Source organism: Petaurus breviceps, unplaced genomic scaffold (assembly GCF_028583685.1).
Source record: "Petaurus breviceps papuanus isolate PSGF00001 unplaced genomic scaffold, PetGlider_PUasm1.0 90683, whole genome shotgun sequence".
Lineage (NCBI taxonomy): Eukaryota > Metazoa > Chordata > Mammalia > Diprotodontia > Petauridae > Petaurus > Petaurus breviceps.
Genome location: NW_027187308.1, coordinates 5,808,794 through 5,824,540, shown reverse-complemented (window position 1 = coordinate 5,824,540; position 15,747 = coordinate 5,808,794). Strand labels below are relative to the sequence as shown.

Genomic DNA, 15,747 nt, shown 5'->3' with positions numbered 1-15,747 from the left:
CACTCCCATTTGGGGAAATCTTGAATATGAGCCTAAACTTAAACTTTAAATAATTTGACCCCTCAGCAGGAAGGGTGAAGCTAGGAAAAAAGAGGACTTAGCATTCTTCTCATTAGAGGGAGAACTTTCCCTGGGACTGAACCAAGTGGGGACAATGTCCCTGGATCTACTGTAGAGAGGACCTTTAGAGAAGGTGAGTAGGTGCTTTTTCCAGAATCCTGTGAGCCCAAGAGATGTTTCTCAATGTTAGAGTTCATTAAGATTTATATTATGTAATAATTTAAAGACAAAAATGTTTTGATTTTGTAGTGCTACTTGTACTATTATATGCTATTAATACTTCTTAGTGTTTGTTAGTATTTATCTAGGATTTTTTTTTAATTGCTTGAGGATTAAAAAAGGTGCCTCAGCCTGCACGGCAAGAATTGTTGAAGTAGGACCTAGAAGGGGGTAAGAGGGAATGTTATAAAGAAAGGAGATGAGCACACAAGCTTAGGTTAGCATAGCCTGGGCAGAGGACCACTGCAGCAGGCTGATTTTATTAGCACTATTGATGTCATAGCAACATTCCAAGATTATACAAAACATAAGCAGATATAATCAGAGGCATGTAAAGATTACAAGGGTACACAATTTTTAACTTTATAGGCCTTTGTCCTATCTTCAAGATTAAGTGGCTCATAGAGTTTGTTCAGAGAGTTCCCTGTCCAGCTGCATTCCCATACAAACATACTTGACTCCACGGTCACGTCTCTGCTTTTGCAGGGAACATGTTCCTCACCTACAGCTTTTGCTGTTTATGAGTATAGTGGGATCAAGCTATGGTCCTCCGGTTTCCCGCAAAAAAGGATTTAGATACAGTTTGCCTAGTCCTCTAGGTACAGTTTCTGGCCAGAATCTAGCAAGAGTAAACAACAAAGAAAAGAAAAAAGAAGACAGCCGCTGAAGAGGACGGGCTTCAAATCAAAAGAAGATGCTGTTTCTTCACGTGTAAAACAGAGACTTCAAAGGTGCTCTTCGAGCTCTAAGCATGACTTGACCAGTCACTTGTGCTCGTTTTGGGAGACAGTGGGAAGGGGGTTAAAATAAAAAGCTGCTAGTTCTTATGGAGACACATACAACCAGGAGATGCATTTCTTTCGGAAATTAATGACTCTCCCCGCCGGTCAAGCACAAGCAAGTTGTCCACCCTGAAGTCTTCCGCGGGTGAGAATGAGATGAAGCACACACCCGGAGCCCAGAGAAGGGAAAGAGAGAGCTACTACCATCCAGAAGCAAGTCGTGGCAGCAGCGGCTGCAGGAGGTATGAGGCTAGTAGCTAGGTGGGGAGCAGCTGATAAATGTAGTTCCAAGGAGAGGAGGGAAGGCTTGCGGATTCTTGGGGTGGCGGAGAGAGGGGCAGCAGCAGCAGCAGCGAAGCCTCAGTTCGACTGACTGTACTCATAGATCTTCACCCATTACTGTCAGTCACCACCCCAGGCTCCGCCTCTCCCGAACCCGACCAATGCTAGACTGCGGACGGGTGAGGGGAGACGTATTGGGGTCACAGCAGCTGAGGTACCTGGAAGTAGAAGGAGGCTGGAGGCTGGGGACGTTCTGGGTTGACCCTGGACGCGACCCTGGTTGGTTTTGCGATACTCGAGCTTCCCAGCAGTTATGTGAGGGGCTGCAGGATGGATGGGAGCTGGGGACCCCCCAGCGGCGGCGGCGTCTGCAGCGGCTGCTCTAGGTGGTGAGTAGAGGGTCCCCAAGAGCAGATAAAGAGCTTTCCTTGAACGGTCTCCCCCCCCCCCCCCATCCCCATGTGTAAACTCCCTGAGTTTTCCAGCCCCTTCTACTGTTTCCTTCTCTATATCCCTCCCTTATCGCAGCCGCTAGAGACTCGCGTTAGCTTTCTCCTTCCTCTTTATTCCGACTTTTTGTCCAGTCTCCCTGGGCTAGGGGCACAAGTAGCCCCCGGGGCCCGCTTGCTGCTGCTACTGCTGTTGCTATTGGGGTTGCTGTTGCTGCAGGGCGGGCTGCGGAGGACTGCTGGTGGTTAGAGTCTCACTCTCGCCAGTGACACTCCTGCTAGGCGTGGTGTGGGTGGTTTCCTTCGATATTATAATCTTGAGAAAAGGATAGTTGCAGTGCCGGTTTTATTTACTCAGCTGGAGGAGAGGCAGGGGATGGACGTTAGGAGCTGTGGAATGAAGGCAGGCCTTAGGGCACCCTTTGGGAGGCCAGGACTTTGTGACCATCCCTCACTCATCTAGGACCTTCTGAGATGGTCTCCTTCAACTGCCTTTTTTTTTTTTTTCCTTCGGCAGCGGGAACCCCCTCTGCCTCTGTTTTCTCTAGGGCAAACACGTGCCCTTGCCCACACTGTTTTTCTAAAAGCAGAGTTGTCCCTTGAGGGAAGCAGGGTTAGGGGATGCTGTTGATGATAGAGAAATTTGAAGGAGTGTGTCTGAGTCAGTGCAAGAGTGTGTCAAGGGAACTGAGCAGGGGAGAGCTGTGCCATACTAGAAGATATGGATTGGAAGTATCCTTGACTTACCTTTGTCAGGTCCCATACGTACCAACAACAGTCGACCTGCCTCTTCTACATTTTTTCTTGAGACCTTAGGATAAGCTTGCTGCCAATACCAGCAAGGACTCCTAAAACCCTGCTCAAGTTTAATTGACCTTATTCCAGAAAGTGGGAGGCAAATTATATTGTTATATCTCCTTCCCCCCCCCCCCCCAAAGTGCTGTGCTATAGGATTTAGAATTGGAAGGAACCATAGGGATCATTTCTTCAACTCTTCAACTCCTCCCCCCCCCCACTCCTTTTACAGAAGAAGAAACTGAGACCAAGAGGGTAATTTAAGTAATTTCTCAGGATTACATTTATTGTCTGTAGTAGAGACAGCATTGGAACCCCAGTGTTACTGCTGCCAAGACTTCATGCTATTCCCTGATATCATTATGAAGTTGGATTGTCTAATTTACTTAGTATATTTCCTCAGTCTGCCCATTATCTTGTGTGTGTGTGTGTGTGTGTGTGTGTGTGTGTGTGTGTGTGTGACATTTTTAGGTTGGCAGTTAGGTATATTTGTAAGTTCTTTTAGAGGCACTTCATATATCCTCTGGTCCAGGGATTCTTATTTATTTGTGTATGTCATGGACCTCTCTGGCAGTCTGGTAAAACCTATGGACTTCTCAGAATAATGGGTTTAAATGCACAAAATTAAAAAGAAAAAGGATTTGAGAAGAAACCAATTATGATGAAATTCAGTTATCAAAGTATATATTAAAAAAAAAAAAAGTTCACAGAGCCCAGGTTAAGATCTCTTGCTATAGTACAACTCTTCCTGAAACACAAATCTCTTCAATGATATGTCATTCAGTCTGCTTGAAAATTTCAGTGATAGGGAGCTCACTATCTCTTTGTCAGCCCATTCTATTATTAGGCCTTGTTGTTGTTCAGTCCTGTCTGACTCTTCATGAGCTCATGGATTAAGTGATTTGCCCTTGGACACACAATTAGTGTCTGAAGCTTGATTTGAACTCAAGAAGATGTCTTCCTGATAACAGGTTGGATACACTATCAATTTCACCACCTACCTACCATTATCAGGCTTTCCTTATATTAAAATGAAATTTGTTGGGGCTGCCAGGTAGCACAGCGAGTAAGAGCAATTGACCTGGGGAGCGAATCCAGGCTCAGACACTTAGCACCCACCCAGAAACACCTGGCCGTGTAACCTTAAGCAAGTTACTTAACCCCGATTGCTTTAAAAAAAAATGAAATTTGTCTCCCTGTAACTTTTAATTGTTGGTTATTGTTCTGGCCCAACTGGATTGTCTGATCTCTTTTCCATGAAGCATTTTATACAGTTTGAAATCCTTTCATCCTAAGGGACTGCCTGAGAGGGATGGTACCAAAAAGAAGAGTGTATAATTTCCCTACAGTTTTGTTCAAGGCTGACTTTGTTTCACTCTCCAGTAGTATAGTCTCTTACCCTTCCTAATCATTTAGGTAAAATCCTAACAAAATTTGCTTTCAAGTAAAATTCAAAATATAATAACCAGATACATAGAAGAAAAGACAAGATAAATGCTGTCATAGATCAATGGTTCCCAACTTTAGGATAATACCTAAATTAAGGTCACTGGCACCTTTAAGAGTCATCTGTAAAGCCTCAAAAATCTGTAAAAGATGATAGTATCCTGGGCCATACATAGGCCAGGTGGTCTGTAACTTCTTCTCCTTTACCATTAAGGCCCTTAACCTCCCCTCAAGTTTTACAGGCACAAAAACTATTTGAGGATCCCCCAGGAATGTCCTCAATGATGCTCACTCATCTTGAAGAGGCAACCTTTGGAAGGACCACTAGAGGAGGGGCTCCTGGGATCTGATGAGACCAAAGGCTTATCATGTTCAACAGTTTTGTATTAACTTGGAAAATAGGTAGATGGCACATGCCAATTATTCAGACAGCAAGATGCCAGTAGGAACAATTATTATAGCTGATAATAAAATTATTATTTAAAAAATTTGTGGCAGCCTACAATAATGGGATCAGCACCATGGCTAGTCATAGTGGTGATTTGGTAGTAGGGACTTGGGTCAGCTCCATGGCAAGTTGGGGGCAGATTGTAGTATGTCAATTGGAGGAGGAGAGGCTACTGCCCACAGTTAGAGAATAACTGCTGCTGTGGAGCATTATGACAATTACTTTTTTTTTCTTTTGGGAGAACAACTCCAGATCCAGGATTTAGGAAGGTGAGGGGGGGGTAGAGGAACCTTCTCTGATATGAGTGTTTCTCTTTTTTCCAGAGTGCAGGACTTTGGGAATGTGCCCCCCAGAGTCATGTGTGGTTCTCTCTTGTCCCTCTCTCTGGATATCTAGTGTATTTTGGCTATTCTTGGAACTTCCTGTTGATTTTTGGATTGGTATTGGTGGTTAGATTTCCTATATACAGAAGACCTTCTTGACAAAGCCTACTTCTGATTGTCTCAAAAACCCTGCCTTGGCAAAATTTGAGAGCTTCACAAAAGATGTTTGATGATGATGATGATGATGATAACAAATTCTTTGGACTTTGCCATTAGGATGCCTCAGTTGCTGTCTCACCTTGGAACTTCCCTCAGAACCTGGGGCCTCTTCACCCTGGAACATCCATCCTTCCTCTAAGGCCTTCTCACCCTTGCATGTTTCTCTGCCATGCTGGCCCCCTTCTCCTATTGGTGAGTTCCTCCTAGGGCCTACATTTTGGAAAAGGACCCAGGCCAGCCAGTTTTCATACCCTTGGTGGTTATGCTTTTGAGTTTTTGGAATTCATCATCAGGTCCATGAACAGGTACCCACCTCATCCCCTTTACAACACTTTTTTTGTGTGTTTTCTTCCCCCATTAGAATGTAAGCTCCTTGAGGACAGAGACTATCTTTCCATTTGCTTGTATTTGTATGGCCAATATTTCTTAGCACAGTGCCTGGTACATAGTAAATGCTTAATAAATACTTGTTGTTTTGCTTCCTTGAGAGTAAGGATTTTTTCATCCTTTGCATTTATATTTACAGCATCTAGCACATAATAAGTGCTTTAAAATGCTTGTGGATTGATTGAAATATGAAAGTTTGTACTTGGTTTAAAAATCAGTTACTTAAAAAACAGTATGGGAGAAAATGACTTTTTTTGAGTAAAAATGTTCTGATGATTTTTTTTGGAGCAGTAGGAAATCAACACTGATTTTATATTTTAAAAGTTAAATGGATCTGTAAGCTCATTATTTGTACATACCTTTCAGTAGTATAGCTCATAAACGATCTATGCCTTATTATCCTATGTGACTTTTTTTCCAAGTCATACTATAAATCCTCTATGAGGGGCTGACCTCAAGATAGGGACTTTTCTCTAGATTTCTTAACATTGTATAGATACCAGTGCAGCATTCAGATTATCTCTTATTCCCCTCTATTGTTACATGACCAGTCAACCCCCTTTTCTGGTCATACATCACTTTGATATCTTTTACGCCAGTACTTACAAATAATTTATCATTGGTTATATATTGTTCTTACCATGTGTCTCTTTACTGACTTTTGGGTGACCTACAGTTTTGATTCTGCCAAGATTATAGTTATCCTTGATTTGCAACAATCTAAATATCACTGCAGGAATAGTGACATAAAAAATAAAGGTTTTCATTTTGGGGAAAAGCTTGGGATCAGTGAAAGAACTTTTCAGTTTCCCAAATGTAATCCAGAGTGGCAGTATCATGTGGTACATAGAGAATGGTCCCAGAGTCAGGAACACATTTGTTCAAGTTACACTATTAAGACATACATGCTAGTTGTGTGATGCCTGGCATGGTTCCCCAAGTAGTACTCCAGTACTATAAATTATAGAGTAGGTGCCAGTTTGCCTGGGAAGAAGGAATTTCCTTATTAACAGTTCTCTATACTAGTAAAATGGATCTTCACCACCTCTCCTGCTCCCAGCATCTAGCCTTTTTTCCTCCTATGCAATTCTAGGTCCAGCTAATTGTCCATTTGCAGTGCCTGTGTGAAGTATATTTATGGATGTATCTATTGAATGAGTTGTTCAAGCAAATCAAATAAGGTCAAGTCAACAAACATTTATTAACTACTTCCTATGTGCCAGGTACTATGGTAAGGGCTGGAGATGTCTCTCTCTGTCTTGGTCTCTCTTTGTCTCTCTGTCTCTCTCCCTGTCTCTTTCTCTCTCCCACCATCCTCTCTTCTCTTCCCTTCTCTCCATGTATATCTGTATAATTTTTAGAACTACATTGGGCAGGGGCAGCTAGGTGGCACAGTAAATAGAGTACCAGCCCTGGAATCAGGAGGATTTGAGTTAAATCTGGCCTCAGACACTTAACACACACAAAAAAACTAGCCATGTGACTTTGGGCAAGTCACTTAACCCCAATTGCCCTCCCTTCCACTCTCCCCCCCCCAAAAAAAAGAAATACATTGGACATAAATCCCATAAGGGGAGGTATTAGCATTAAAAGATATTGGAAAAAATTTCTTGGAGAAGGTGAGATTTTAGCTGAGACTTGAAGGAAACCAGGGAAGCCAGGAGAGAAAGATGAAGAGGAAGAGGATCCTAGGCATAGGGGAAAGCTACTGAAAGTGTCTCAGGTCTGGAGATTGACTGTATTCTGTGAACATTAAAAAGGCCAGTTGTCACTGTATTAAAGGGTATGTGGAGGGGAGTGATGCAAGAAGATGGGAAAGATAGAAAGGAGTTAGTTTATGAAAGATTTAAAAGTCCAGACAGAGGATTTTATATTTTATCTTGGCAATAACAGGCAGCCATTTTTGGATTGTGGGGGGCAGGGTTCAATCTGCTCTTTAGGAAAATCAGTTTGATAGTTGAATAGAGAAAGATGGACTGGAGTGGGTCAAGACCTGAGGTAGGGAGACCAGCAAGAACGCTGTTGTGACAGTCCAGGGATAAAGTGATAAGGGCTTGTACTAGAGTGATGGCAGTGTCAGAGGATAAAAGGGGGTGTATGTAACTCAGGATGTACTAGTAAAACCAATTTACAATAAGGTATTATTAAGGATGGAAATATACTAATAAGATGCATTTATTAGTACATACAAACAAATTTTATTGACCATTCAACAATACACGGTGTTATCAACCTCTCTAGGAACAAACTACCAACCTGATTTCTAAAGTGTAACATACTAGGGCTCATGAAAATATTCTTTCTCTGCTTAGCCAGAGGCTATATGTCTCTCTCCAAGGTGGTAAGTTTTCATCAATTAGCACTGTTCTCAAGTGAACAGGGGATGCTCAAACTTCTGAGTGTGGGGAATACGGGAGCCTCTCCTAGTCAGACTCAGGAGCAGGCTGATCCCTGGAGTGTCTGGTGAGTTTTTATGATTCTACTAAGGGTGTTTATAGATTACATCTAGGTTCTGATAGGTGGTCAATTACTTCAACTTATGATGACAGGAAACTATCCATCAGAGCTTTAGTTTCCTAAAATCATTAGCAAACATTTATCAGTCACTTATCACATTTGGTGGATACGCATTCATATTTGCTTACAAAATTGGGGGACAAACACTTCATTAGTTGTTTATCATATTTAGGGAACCCATGCATTGTTATTAGTTATTTAGTAAAAGAGACATATACAGCATCAATAGTTGCTTACCAAATTTTTGGAGTACAATTGTCAAACTATATCACTCAAATGTCATGTGTCATCACCAAATTATATTACTCAAGTCCTTATCTTATTACAGAAAAACAATTTGTATATAACAGCTACTTAGAAAATGGAAGCTAAAGCCAAAGAGAGCTGTTTATTCTAAATTAACATATTTATTACCATTACAGCATCTACAAGAGATATTTGGAAGATAGAACTGACAGGTCTTTGCAGCAGATTGGATATACAGAGAGTGAGGAGCTGAGGATGGTGCCCAGTTGCAAACCTAGGTGACTAGGAGGGTTGTTGTACACTCAACAGTAATACAGAAGTTATGAAGGGAGAAGGGTTTGGGAGAAAAGAAAATGAGTTCAATTTTGGACATATTGAGTTTAAAATGTTAATAGGATATCCAGTTCACAGTTGTCCAAGAAGTTGGATACATGAGACTGGATGCTGAGAAAGAGGTTAAGGCTGTATAAATAGATCTGAAAATCATCTGTACATAATATATAGATAGAAAAGAGCCTAGGACAGAATCTTGGAGAATGCTCACAGTTAATAGGCATGATGCTGGGATGCTTGCTGCTACGGTCACCAAGTTATTTCTGTTTTGTCTTTCAAGAAATCTTATATAGTTATCATGTGGGAGACAAATTTTTTGGAGTAGAGCCTTTAAGACTGAATTTTGCTCTGTCTAATCAAGGCCTTTTTATAGCCAACAACAACAAGAAAAAATCACAGAGAAATTTATATTCTCACCAGATTTTAGCCAGTGATGTGATTGGAATTTTTAAAAATGCAATAAAGATGTTGTTTATTGGATAATTTTTTTCCCTTCAGCCTGTCTCTTCCCTTATTCTACTCTAATGAGAGATCACCTCAATATATTATTCTAATGGTTTTGTAGAGGGAGGGAATAAACATTTATTAAGTGCTTACTATGAACCACAGTCTGTAGTAAATACTTGACAGATAGTATCTCATTTGGATCCTTATGAGAACCCTTTGAAGTAGATGCTGTTATTATCCACATTTTATAGTTGAGGAAACTGAGGCAGCCACATAGCTAGTAAGTGTTTGAAGCCACCTTTGCACTTACATCTTCCTGACTTCCAGGCCCAGCACTCTATCCACTACGCTACCCAACTGCCTGCATGGAAGCTCTCAGATGACTATAAAATTACTAAGGCCTCATGGCTACTAACTACCTCAGATTTGTTGAGACCTGAGCTGTCTGGATCCATATCCAGGCAATCCTTTAATCCCTGCCTACTTCAGCTTTTATGACTCATGACTCTGAAATGAAATTGATTGTTTCCTTGTTCAGAATTAAAACTTTAACATAGTTATTTATTTGATTTCTCATTTTGCCTATGCACTGTGAAATATTTTTTTTGTGACAGTCCCTCCATGATTTGTTGTAATCGTAGGAAAGTCATAACTTCTGTGCACCTCAATTTCTGCATGTATTGAATAGATACAATTGGTGCCTCTGCTCCTATGTACCTATACTGCCTTCCTCACAGGGTTGTAAAGATCAGATGAAATAATATATGGGAAAGCAATAAGCACATATAGGATATTGTTATTATTATTGCTTTAACTTCGATCTTCTGCTACTGACATTTCTTTCTTCTTTCTCCTTTAGGAGCTCTTTGAATGATATTTGCTATTTAAATCTACTATATTAATACAAGAAACTCTAAGTGTCCTAACAGAGAGAAGTAAATGTTACCTGGAAATTTGTTTGTAATCCTGAGAAACAATGACATTGACCCCTGTGGAGCAAAGACGGCATGGTGTCCACCATGACTGATGGAGACACAAGTAGACAATGTGGACGAATTTCTGCAAACCATGGTTTTTCTGCTGTCTCCTGGCAGCACTGACCATTGTGCTACTAGTCCTCAATGTTAATCAGTTAGAGGTGAGTTTCATTTCATTCCAACAGAACAGAGACCCAAAGATTCTTAGGCTATAGATTGGGTGTGTTAGAGGGCAAGGACATGGGAAAATGAAAGAGTCATCAGAGAATTTACTGTGGTTGCATTTCTTTGCTTTAAGATTTTTAAAAAATTGTATCATCAGAGGTATTCTTATGCTCCTTTCCTCATTTAGTTATATGTTCCATGTTCTATGTCATATGATTCCCTGGTTTTGTAGGTATTCAGGACCCAAGATTGACAAAACTGATTTGTACAGCAATGTGTACAGAGGTTAGAGGGACATATAGAAAACTGAGCAACACAGAAAATAGTACAAATAATTACCATATTATCATTCTGTAAAAGTGAAAGGATAGCAGGATACTGAGGGTGGAAGAAATTCTAAGATTGATGAACTGGTTTTCACCAGTGGGTAGAGTTAAAGCGTTTTCCCCTGTTAATTGAAATTCTCTTCCCCCTCAGCAATTTCTTTTTTTTTTCAATTCAATTTTTAATTTATTAATTTGTTTGTTTCCTTTTAGTTTACAGGATTCAATTCCACAATTCCTTGAATTTCACATTTTGTCCCCCTCCCTCCCCCCCCCATGGTGTCTTATAATCAAGTATAGGATTTGTAAATACTTTCACATTGTACAATGGTCAGGTTATAAGGATGGATTGTACCAGCTGGAATGAAAAATGGTAAAGAGGACATAAAATCAAATAAGAGAACGAAAAAGATCAGGTATTTTGCTTCCACCTGGATATAAATTTAGTTCTTTCTCTGGATGCACATTTTTCTCTCCATCATGCGTCTTTTGGGATTGACTTATATCCCTGCATTGTTGAGAAGAGTCCAGTCTATCAAAGTTGGTCATCACACATACGTTGTGTCTGTAATTGTGTACAAATTCCTCCTGGTTCTACTCTTCTCACTCAGCATTAGTTCTTTTAAGCCTCTCCAGGTAAATATGAAGACCACCTGCTCCCTGTTTCTTATAGCGCAATAATATTCCATAACATGCATATACCACAACTTGTTCAGCCATTCCCCAATTGATGGACACCCCCTTAATTTCCAATTCTTTGCCACAACAAAAAGAGCTGCTATAAACATTTTTGTACATATGGGTCTTTCTCCCATTTCTATGATCTCTTTGGGATACCCCTCAGCAATTTCAATCCATTTTATAGAGATCCTAAAAAAAAAAAACAGCCAAACCATACCAAATAAAAAAAAAAAAACCCAACACCAAAACCAAAATTCCGCAGCAAAGGGAACCAAAGGTGCATAGTTTTAATTTAGCTTTTGTTTTTTTTTTTAAACTACCAAGCAGAACAGTAGTAATATGTTAATGCATAGTGCATCTGTTGGAAAACTATCTTCCTTTAACTAACCATTCCTTATTTAATTTCTCTCCTTTCAATCTGGTCAAAGGTAGACAAAGTATACTCTTCTTTGTTGAATTTAGCAAAGACGCTGCTAGTCTTTATTTGGTCACCTCAGATTCTTAATTTCTTTTTTTTTTCTTCTTTTGTTGGAGGTGGGAAGGCAGGAAAATTGGGGCTAAGTGACTTGCCCAAGGTTAAATGGCTAGTATGTGTTAAGTGTCTGAGGTCAGATTTGAACTCAGGTGCTTCTGACTCCAGGGTGGGTGCTGTATTCACTGCACCACCTAGCTCCCCAATCAGATTCTTAATTTCAAGAAATTATGATCTTTCCCTGAAACTGATTGTTTTCATTCAAGAACACCTGATTATGTCTCAGATTCAAGTGAGTTGGAAGACTTTAGACTGACTGCTGCAGTTGGCCTTAGACATGAACTGTGACCTCACTTAATGTCTTTGTGCTTCAGTTTCCTCAACCGTAATAATAATATAAGTTCTTAATATTTCAAGGGAGGATTGTTATGAGGATTAAATAAGATAATATTTGTAAGGTATTCTGCACAGTGCCTGGCTTGTAGTAAGTGCTATGTAATTATTATGAATAATAATTTCTTAATATTTTATAATAGATGACCATGGGGCTATATGCTTCTATACTGTCAAGCTAGGTGACGCAGTGAACTTAGAGTGAGGAAGATCCAAGTTCCAATCCTGTCTCATATATTTTCTAGCTTTTGTTACCTTGGACAAGTCTTTGTAAGCTTCAATTTCCTCATCAATAGAATGGGGATAATAATAGTACCTACCTCGCAGAGTTGAATTTTTTTTTTTTTTGCTGTTTAGAGGGGGAAAGGTAGGGCAATTGGGGTTAAGTCACTTGCCAAAGTCACATGGCTAGTTTTTTTGTGTTGTGTCTGAGGCTGAATTTGAACTCAAGTCCTCCTGACTCTAGGGCTGGTACTCTATTCACTGTACCACCTAGCTGCTCTAACAGAGTTGAATTTTTAACTCAAATGGGTAAAATGCTTTGCAAACTTTAAAATGCTACTTAATTGCTTATTATTAATTATTGCTATTATAGTATATAAGCCTCCATTATCATATTATTAAGGTAGTGTCCTATATATCTGTTCAATGTCATCCTTAATTAGCTCCTGGCACTTAGAACAGCAATGTCAAACATGCAGCCTGCTGGCCTTATGCAATCTACAACACTCCTGAGTGAAGCCTGAACCAGATTAAAATATAATTAGTATCTAATTTTAAATGTGTTGATATATTAATTTAAAATTATGTAAATATAAACATATGCAAATAAAGAATATATAAATATAAATATATTTTATAAATAATTTACATATAGTTTCTTATTTAATCCCTCTTTTTCAATCTGGTCAAAGGTGAACAAAGGAGTTCTCTATTGAATTAAAAACATTTCTTGTTTTTATTTGGTCACCTCAAATTCTAAGTTTATATATGTATATAGAGAGTATAAATATATTTATAAAATATCATACACACATACATACACATCAGTTAGGTAGAGTGCCAGGTATAGAGTCAGGAAGACTCAGTTTTCTGAGTTCACATCTGACTTTAGATACTTACTAGTTGTGTGACCCTGGGCAAGTTACTTAACCTTGTTTGCCTTAGTTCCTCCTCTATAAAATGAACTGGAGAAGAAAATGGCAAATTACTCCAGTATTGTTGCCAAGAAAACCCCAAATAGGGTCACAAAGAGTCAAACAGGATGGAAATAACTGAGCAACAAAATTTTCATTCTCGTATTGTTTCAAGATTCCTGAACTGTATCCAGTTCCTTCCTTTCTTTTTTATAGTTTCTTATCTATTTCTGTGTTTCCTTTTAACATTTTTTCAAATGCAACTGCTTTTGCTTTCACTATATCTTTCTGCTCACACTTTTTTCTCTGCTTATTTATTTATTCATTCATTCATTTATGTATTTACTTATGTATGTATGTATGTATGTATTTCAAATGCCTTATTAACTTCTAGTTTACATCGTTCATTTCTGCAATATTTTGAGTTACAAATTTTCTCTCCGTTTTTCCCCTACCTACCACCCCAAAATAGCAATCCCACTGGATATCCCCTCTTCCAATCTGCTCTCTCCCATATCTTCTCCCATACCCTCTCTGACTTTCCAGTAGGGCACGGTGGATCTCTGTGCCCCAGTGCCTGTATATCTTATTTCCCATTTACATGTAAAATAATATTGATAATAGTGTGTGTGTGTATGTGTATGTATGTGTGTGTGTGTGTATTAAGCATTTGATTTTAAAACTTTGAATTCCAGATTCATTCCTTTCCTCCCTTGTTACCCACCCTTACTGGGAAGATAAGCAATTCAATATAGGTTGTACATGTGTAGCTATGCAAAACATTTCCATAGTAGATATATTGTAAAAGACTGACTATATTTCCCTCCCTCCTATCCCACCTCCCACTTGTTCTATTCTCTACTTTGATTCTGTCCCTTTTCAAAAGTGGGTGCTTCCAACTTCCCTCTCCCCCAGCCTGCCCTCCCTTCCATTGACTCCGCTCTCATCCCCTTCCCCCCTACTCTCCTTTAGGGTGAGATACCATATTTAGTATGTATGTCATTTCCTCCATAAGCCAAATTCAATGAGAGTAAGGTTGACCCATTCCCTTTTGACTTCCTGTTCTTCCCCTCCATTGTAACCATTTTTGCTTGCCTCTTCTATATGAGATAGTTTACCCCAATCTGTCTCTCCCCATCTTCTCTGATTATATTCCTCTCTCACCTCTTAATTTCACATTTTAAGTATCATCCCTTCCCATTAAACTGGTCCTGTGCCCTCTATCTATGTATATCTGTACACATATACACATATTCACATATGTATTCACACACGCCCATATACCCTCCTATATAGACATATATATGTATGTGTATATATATACATATATACACACACACATATTTCTATTCCCTTCAATTATTCTCATACTGAGGAAAGTTTCATAAGTTACAATTATCATTTTTTTAAAGCAATTGGGTTTAAGTAACTTGCCCAAGATTACACGGCCAGTTATTTTGTGTGGGTGTTAAGTATCTGAGGCCGGAATTGATCCCGGGTCCTCCTGACTCCGGGGCTGGCGCTCTTACTCACTGTGCCACCTAGCTGCCCCACAATTATCGTTTTTTCATGTAGGAATGTAAATAGTTCAACTTTGATAAGTTCCTCATGATTTCTTTTCCCTGTTTACCTTCTCATGCTTCTCTTGCTTCTTGTATCTGGATGTCAGATTTTCCATTCAAGTCTGGTTTTTTCATCGAGAATGCTTGAAAGTCCTCTATTCCACTGAATGACCATATTTTCCCCTGAAACATGATACTCAGTTTTGCTGGGAAGGTGATTCTTGGTTTTAATCCCAGCTCCTTTGACCTCTGGAATATCATATTTCAAGCCCTTTGATCCCTCAGTGTAGAAGCTGCCAGATCCTTTGTTATCCTGATTGTGTTCCACAATATTCAAATTGTTTCTTCCTGGCTGCTTGTAATATTCTCTCCTTAATCTGGGAATTCCAGAACCTGGCTATAATATTCCTAGGAGTTTTCTTTTTGGGATCCTTTTCAGGAGGTGATTGGTGGATTCTTTCAACCTCCATTTTGCCCTCTGGTTCTAAAACATCAGGGCAATTTTCCTTGAGGATTTCTTGAAGGATAGGTTCTTTTTTTGATCATGGCTTTCAGGCAGTCCAATAATTTTTAAATTATCTCTCCTGGATCTATTTTCCATGTCAGTGGTTTTTCCAGTGAGATATTTCACATTGCCTTCTATTTTTTCATTTGTTTGGATCTGTTTAATAGTATCTTGATTTCTCATGTAGCCACTAGCTTTCATTTGCTTCAGTTTAATTCTGAAAGAATGATTCTCTTCAGTGAGCTTTTGAGATTCTTTTTCCATCTGGCAGATTTGGCTTTTTAAGGCATTCTTCTCCTCATTGCCTTTTTGAGCCTCTTTTACTATTTGAGTTAGTCTATTTTTTAAGGTGTTATTTTCTTCATTCAGGTTGTTGACTCTCATTTCATAATTTTCTTGCATAGTTCTCATTTCTCTTTCCATTTTTTCTTCCACTTCTCTTATTTGGTTTTCAAAATCCTTTTTAAGCTCCTCTATGGCCTGTAACCAGCACGTATTTTTCTTGGAAGCTTTTGATACAGGATTTCTGACTTTACTGTCTTCCTGCTATTCTATGCTTTGATCCTTTTTGTCCCCAAAA

The 15,747-nt window shown here is 39.3% G+C and overlaps 1 protein-coding gene across 4 annotated transcripts in view; it reads left to right on the top strand.

The window, feature by feature from the left end:
• The first annotated feature begins 329 nt into the window (after window positions 1–329).
• Window positions 330–15,747, top strand: part of NXPE3 (neurexophilin and PC-esterase domain family member 3) — a 45,838-nt gene continuing 30,420 nt past the window's right edge. Inside the window, exons 1-4 of one of the 4 annotated variants that reach the window (XM_069065312.1) lie at window positions 330–1,732; window positions 5,081–5,215; window positions 8,350–8,451; window positions 9,813–10,091. In XM_069065312.1, the coding sequence (XP_068921413.1) occupies window positions 9,999–10,091 (93 nt within the window). In that variant the 5' untranslated portion in view covers window positions 330–1,732; window positions 5,081–5,215; window positions 8,350–8,451; window positions 9,813–9,998. Of the gene's footprint in view, window positions 1,733–5,080; window positions 5,329–8,349; window positions 8,452–9,812; window positions 10,092–15,747 lie in introns of all 4 variants that reach the window. The other 3 variants (XM_069065311.1, XM_069065313.1, XM_069065314.1) reach the window with 3 other exon arrangements.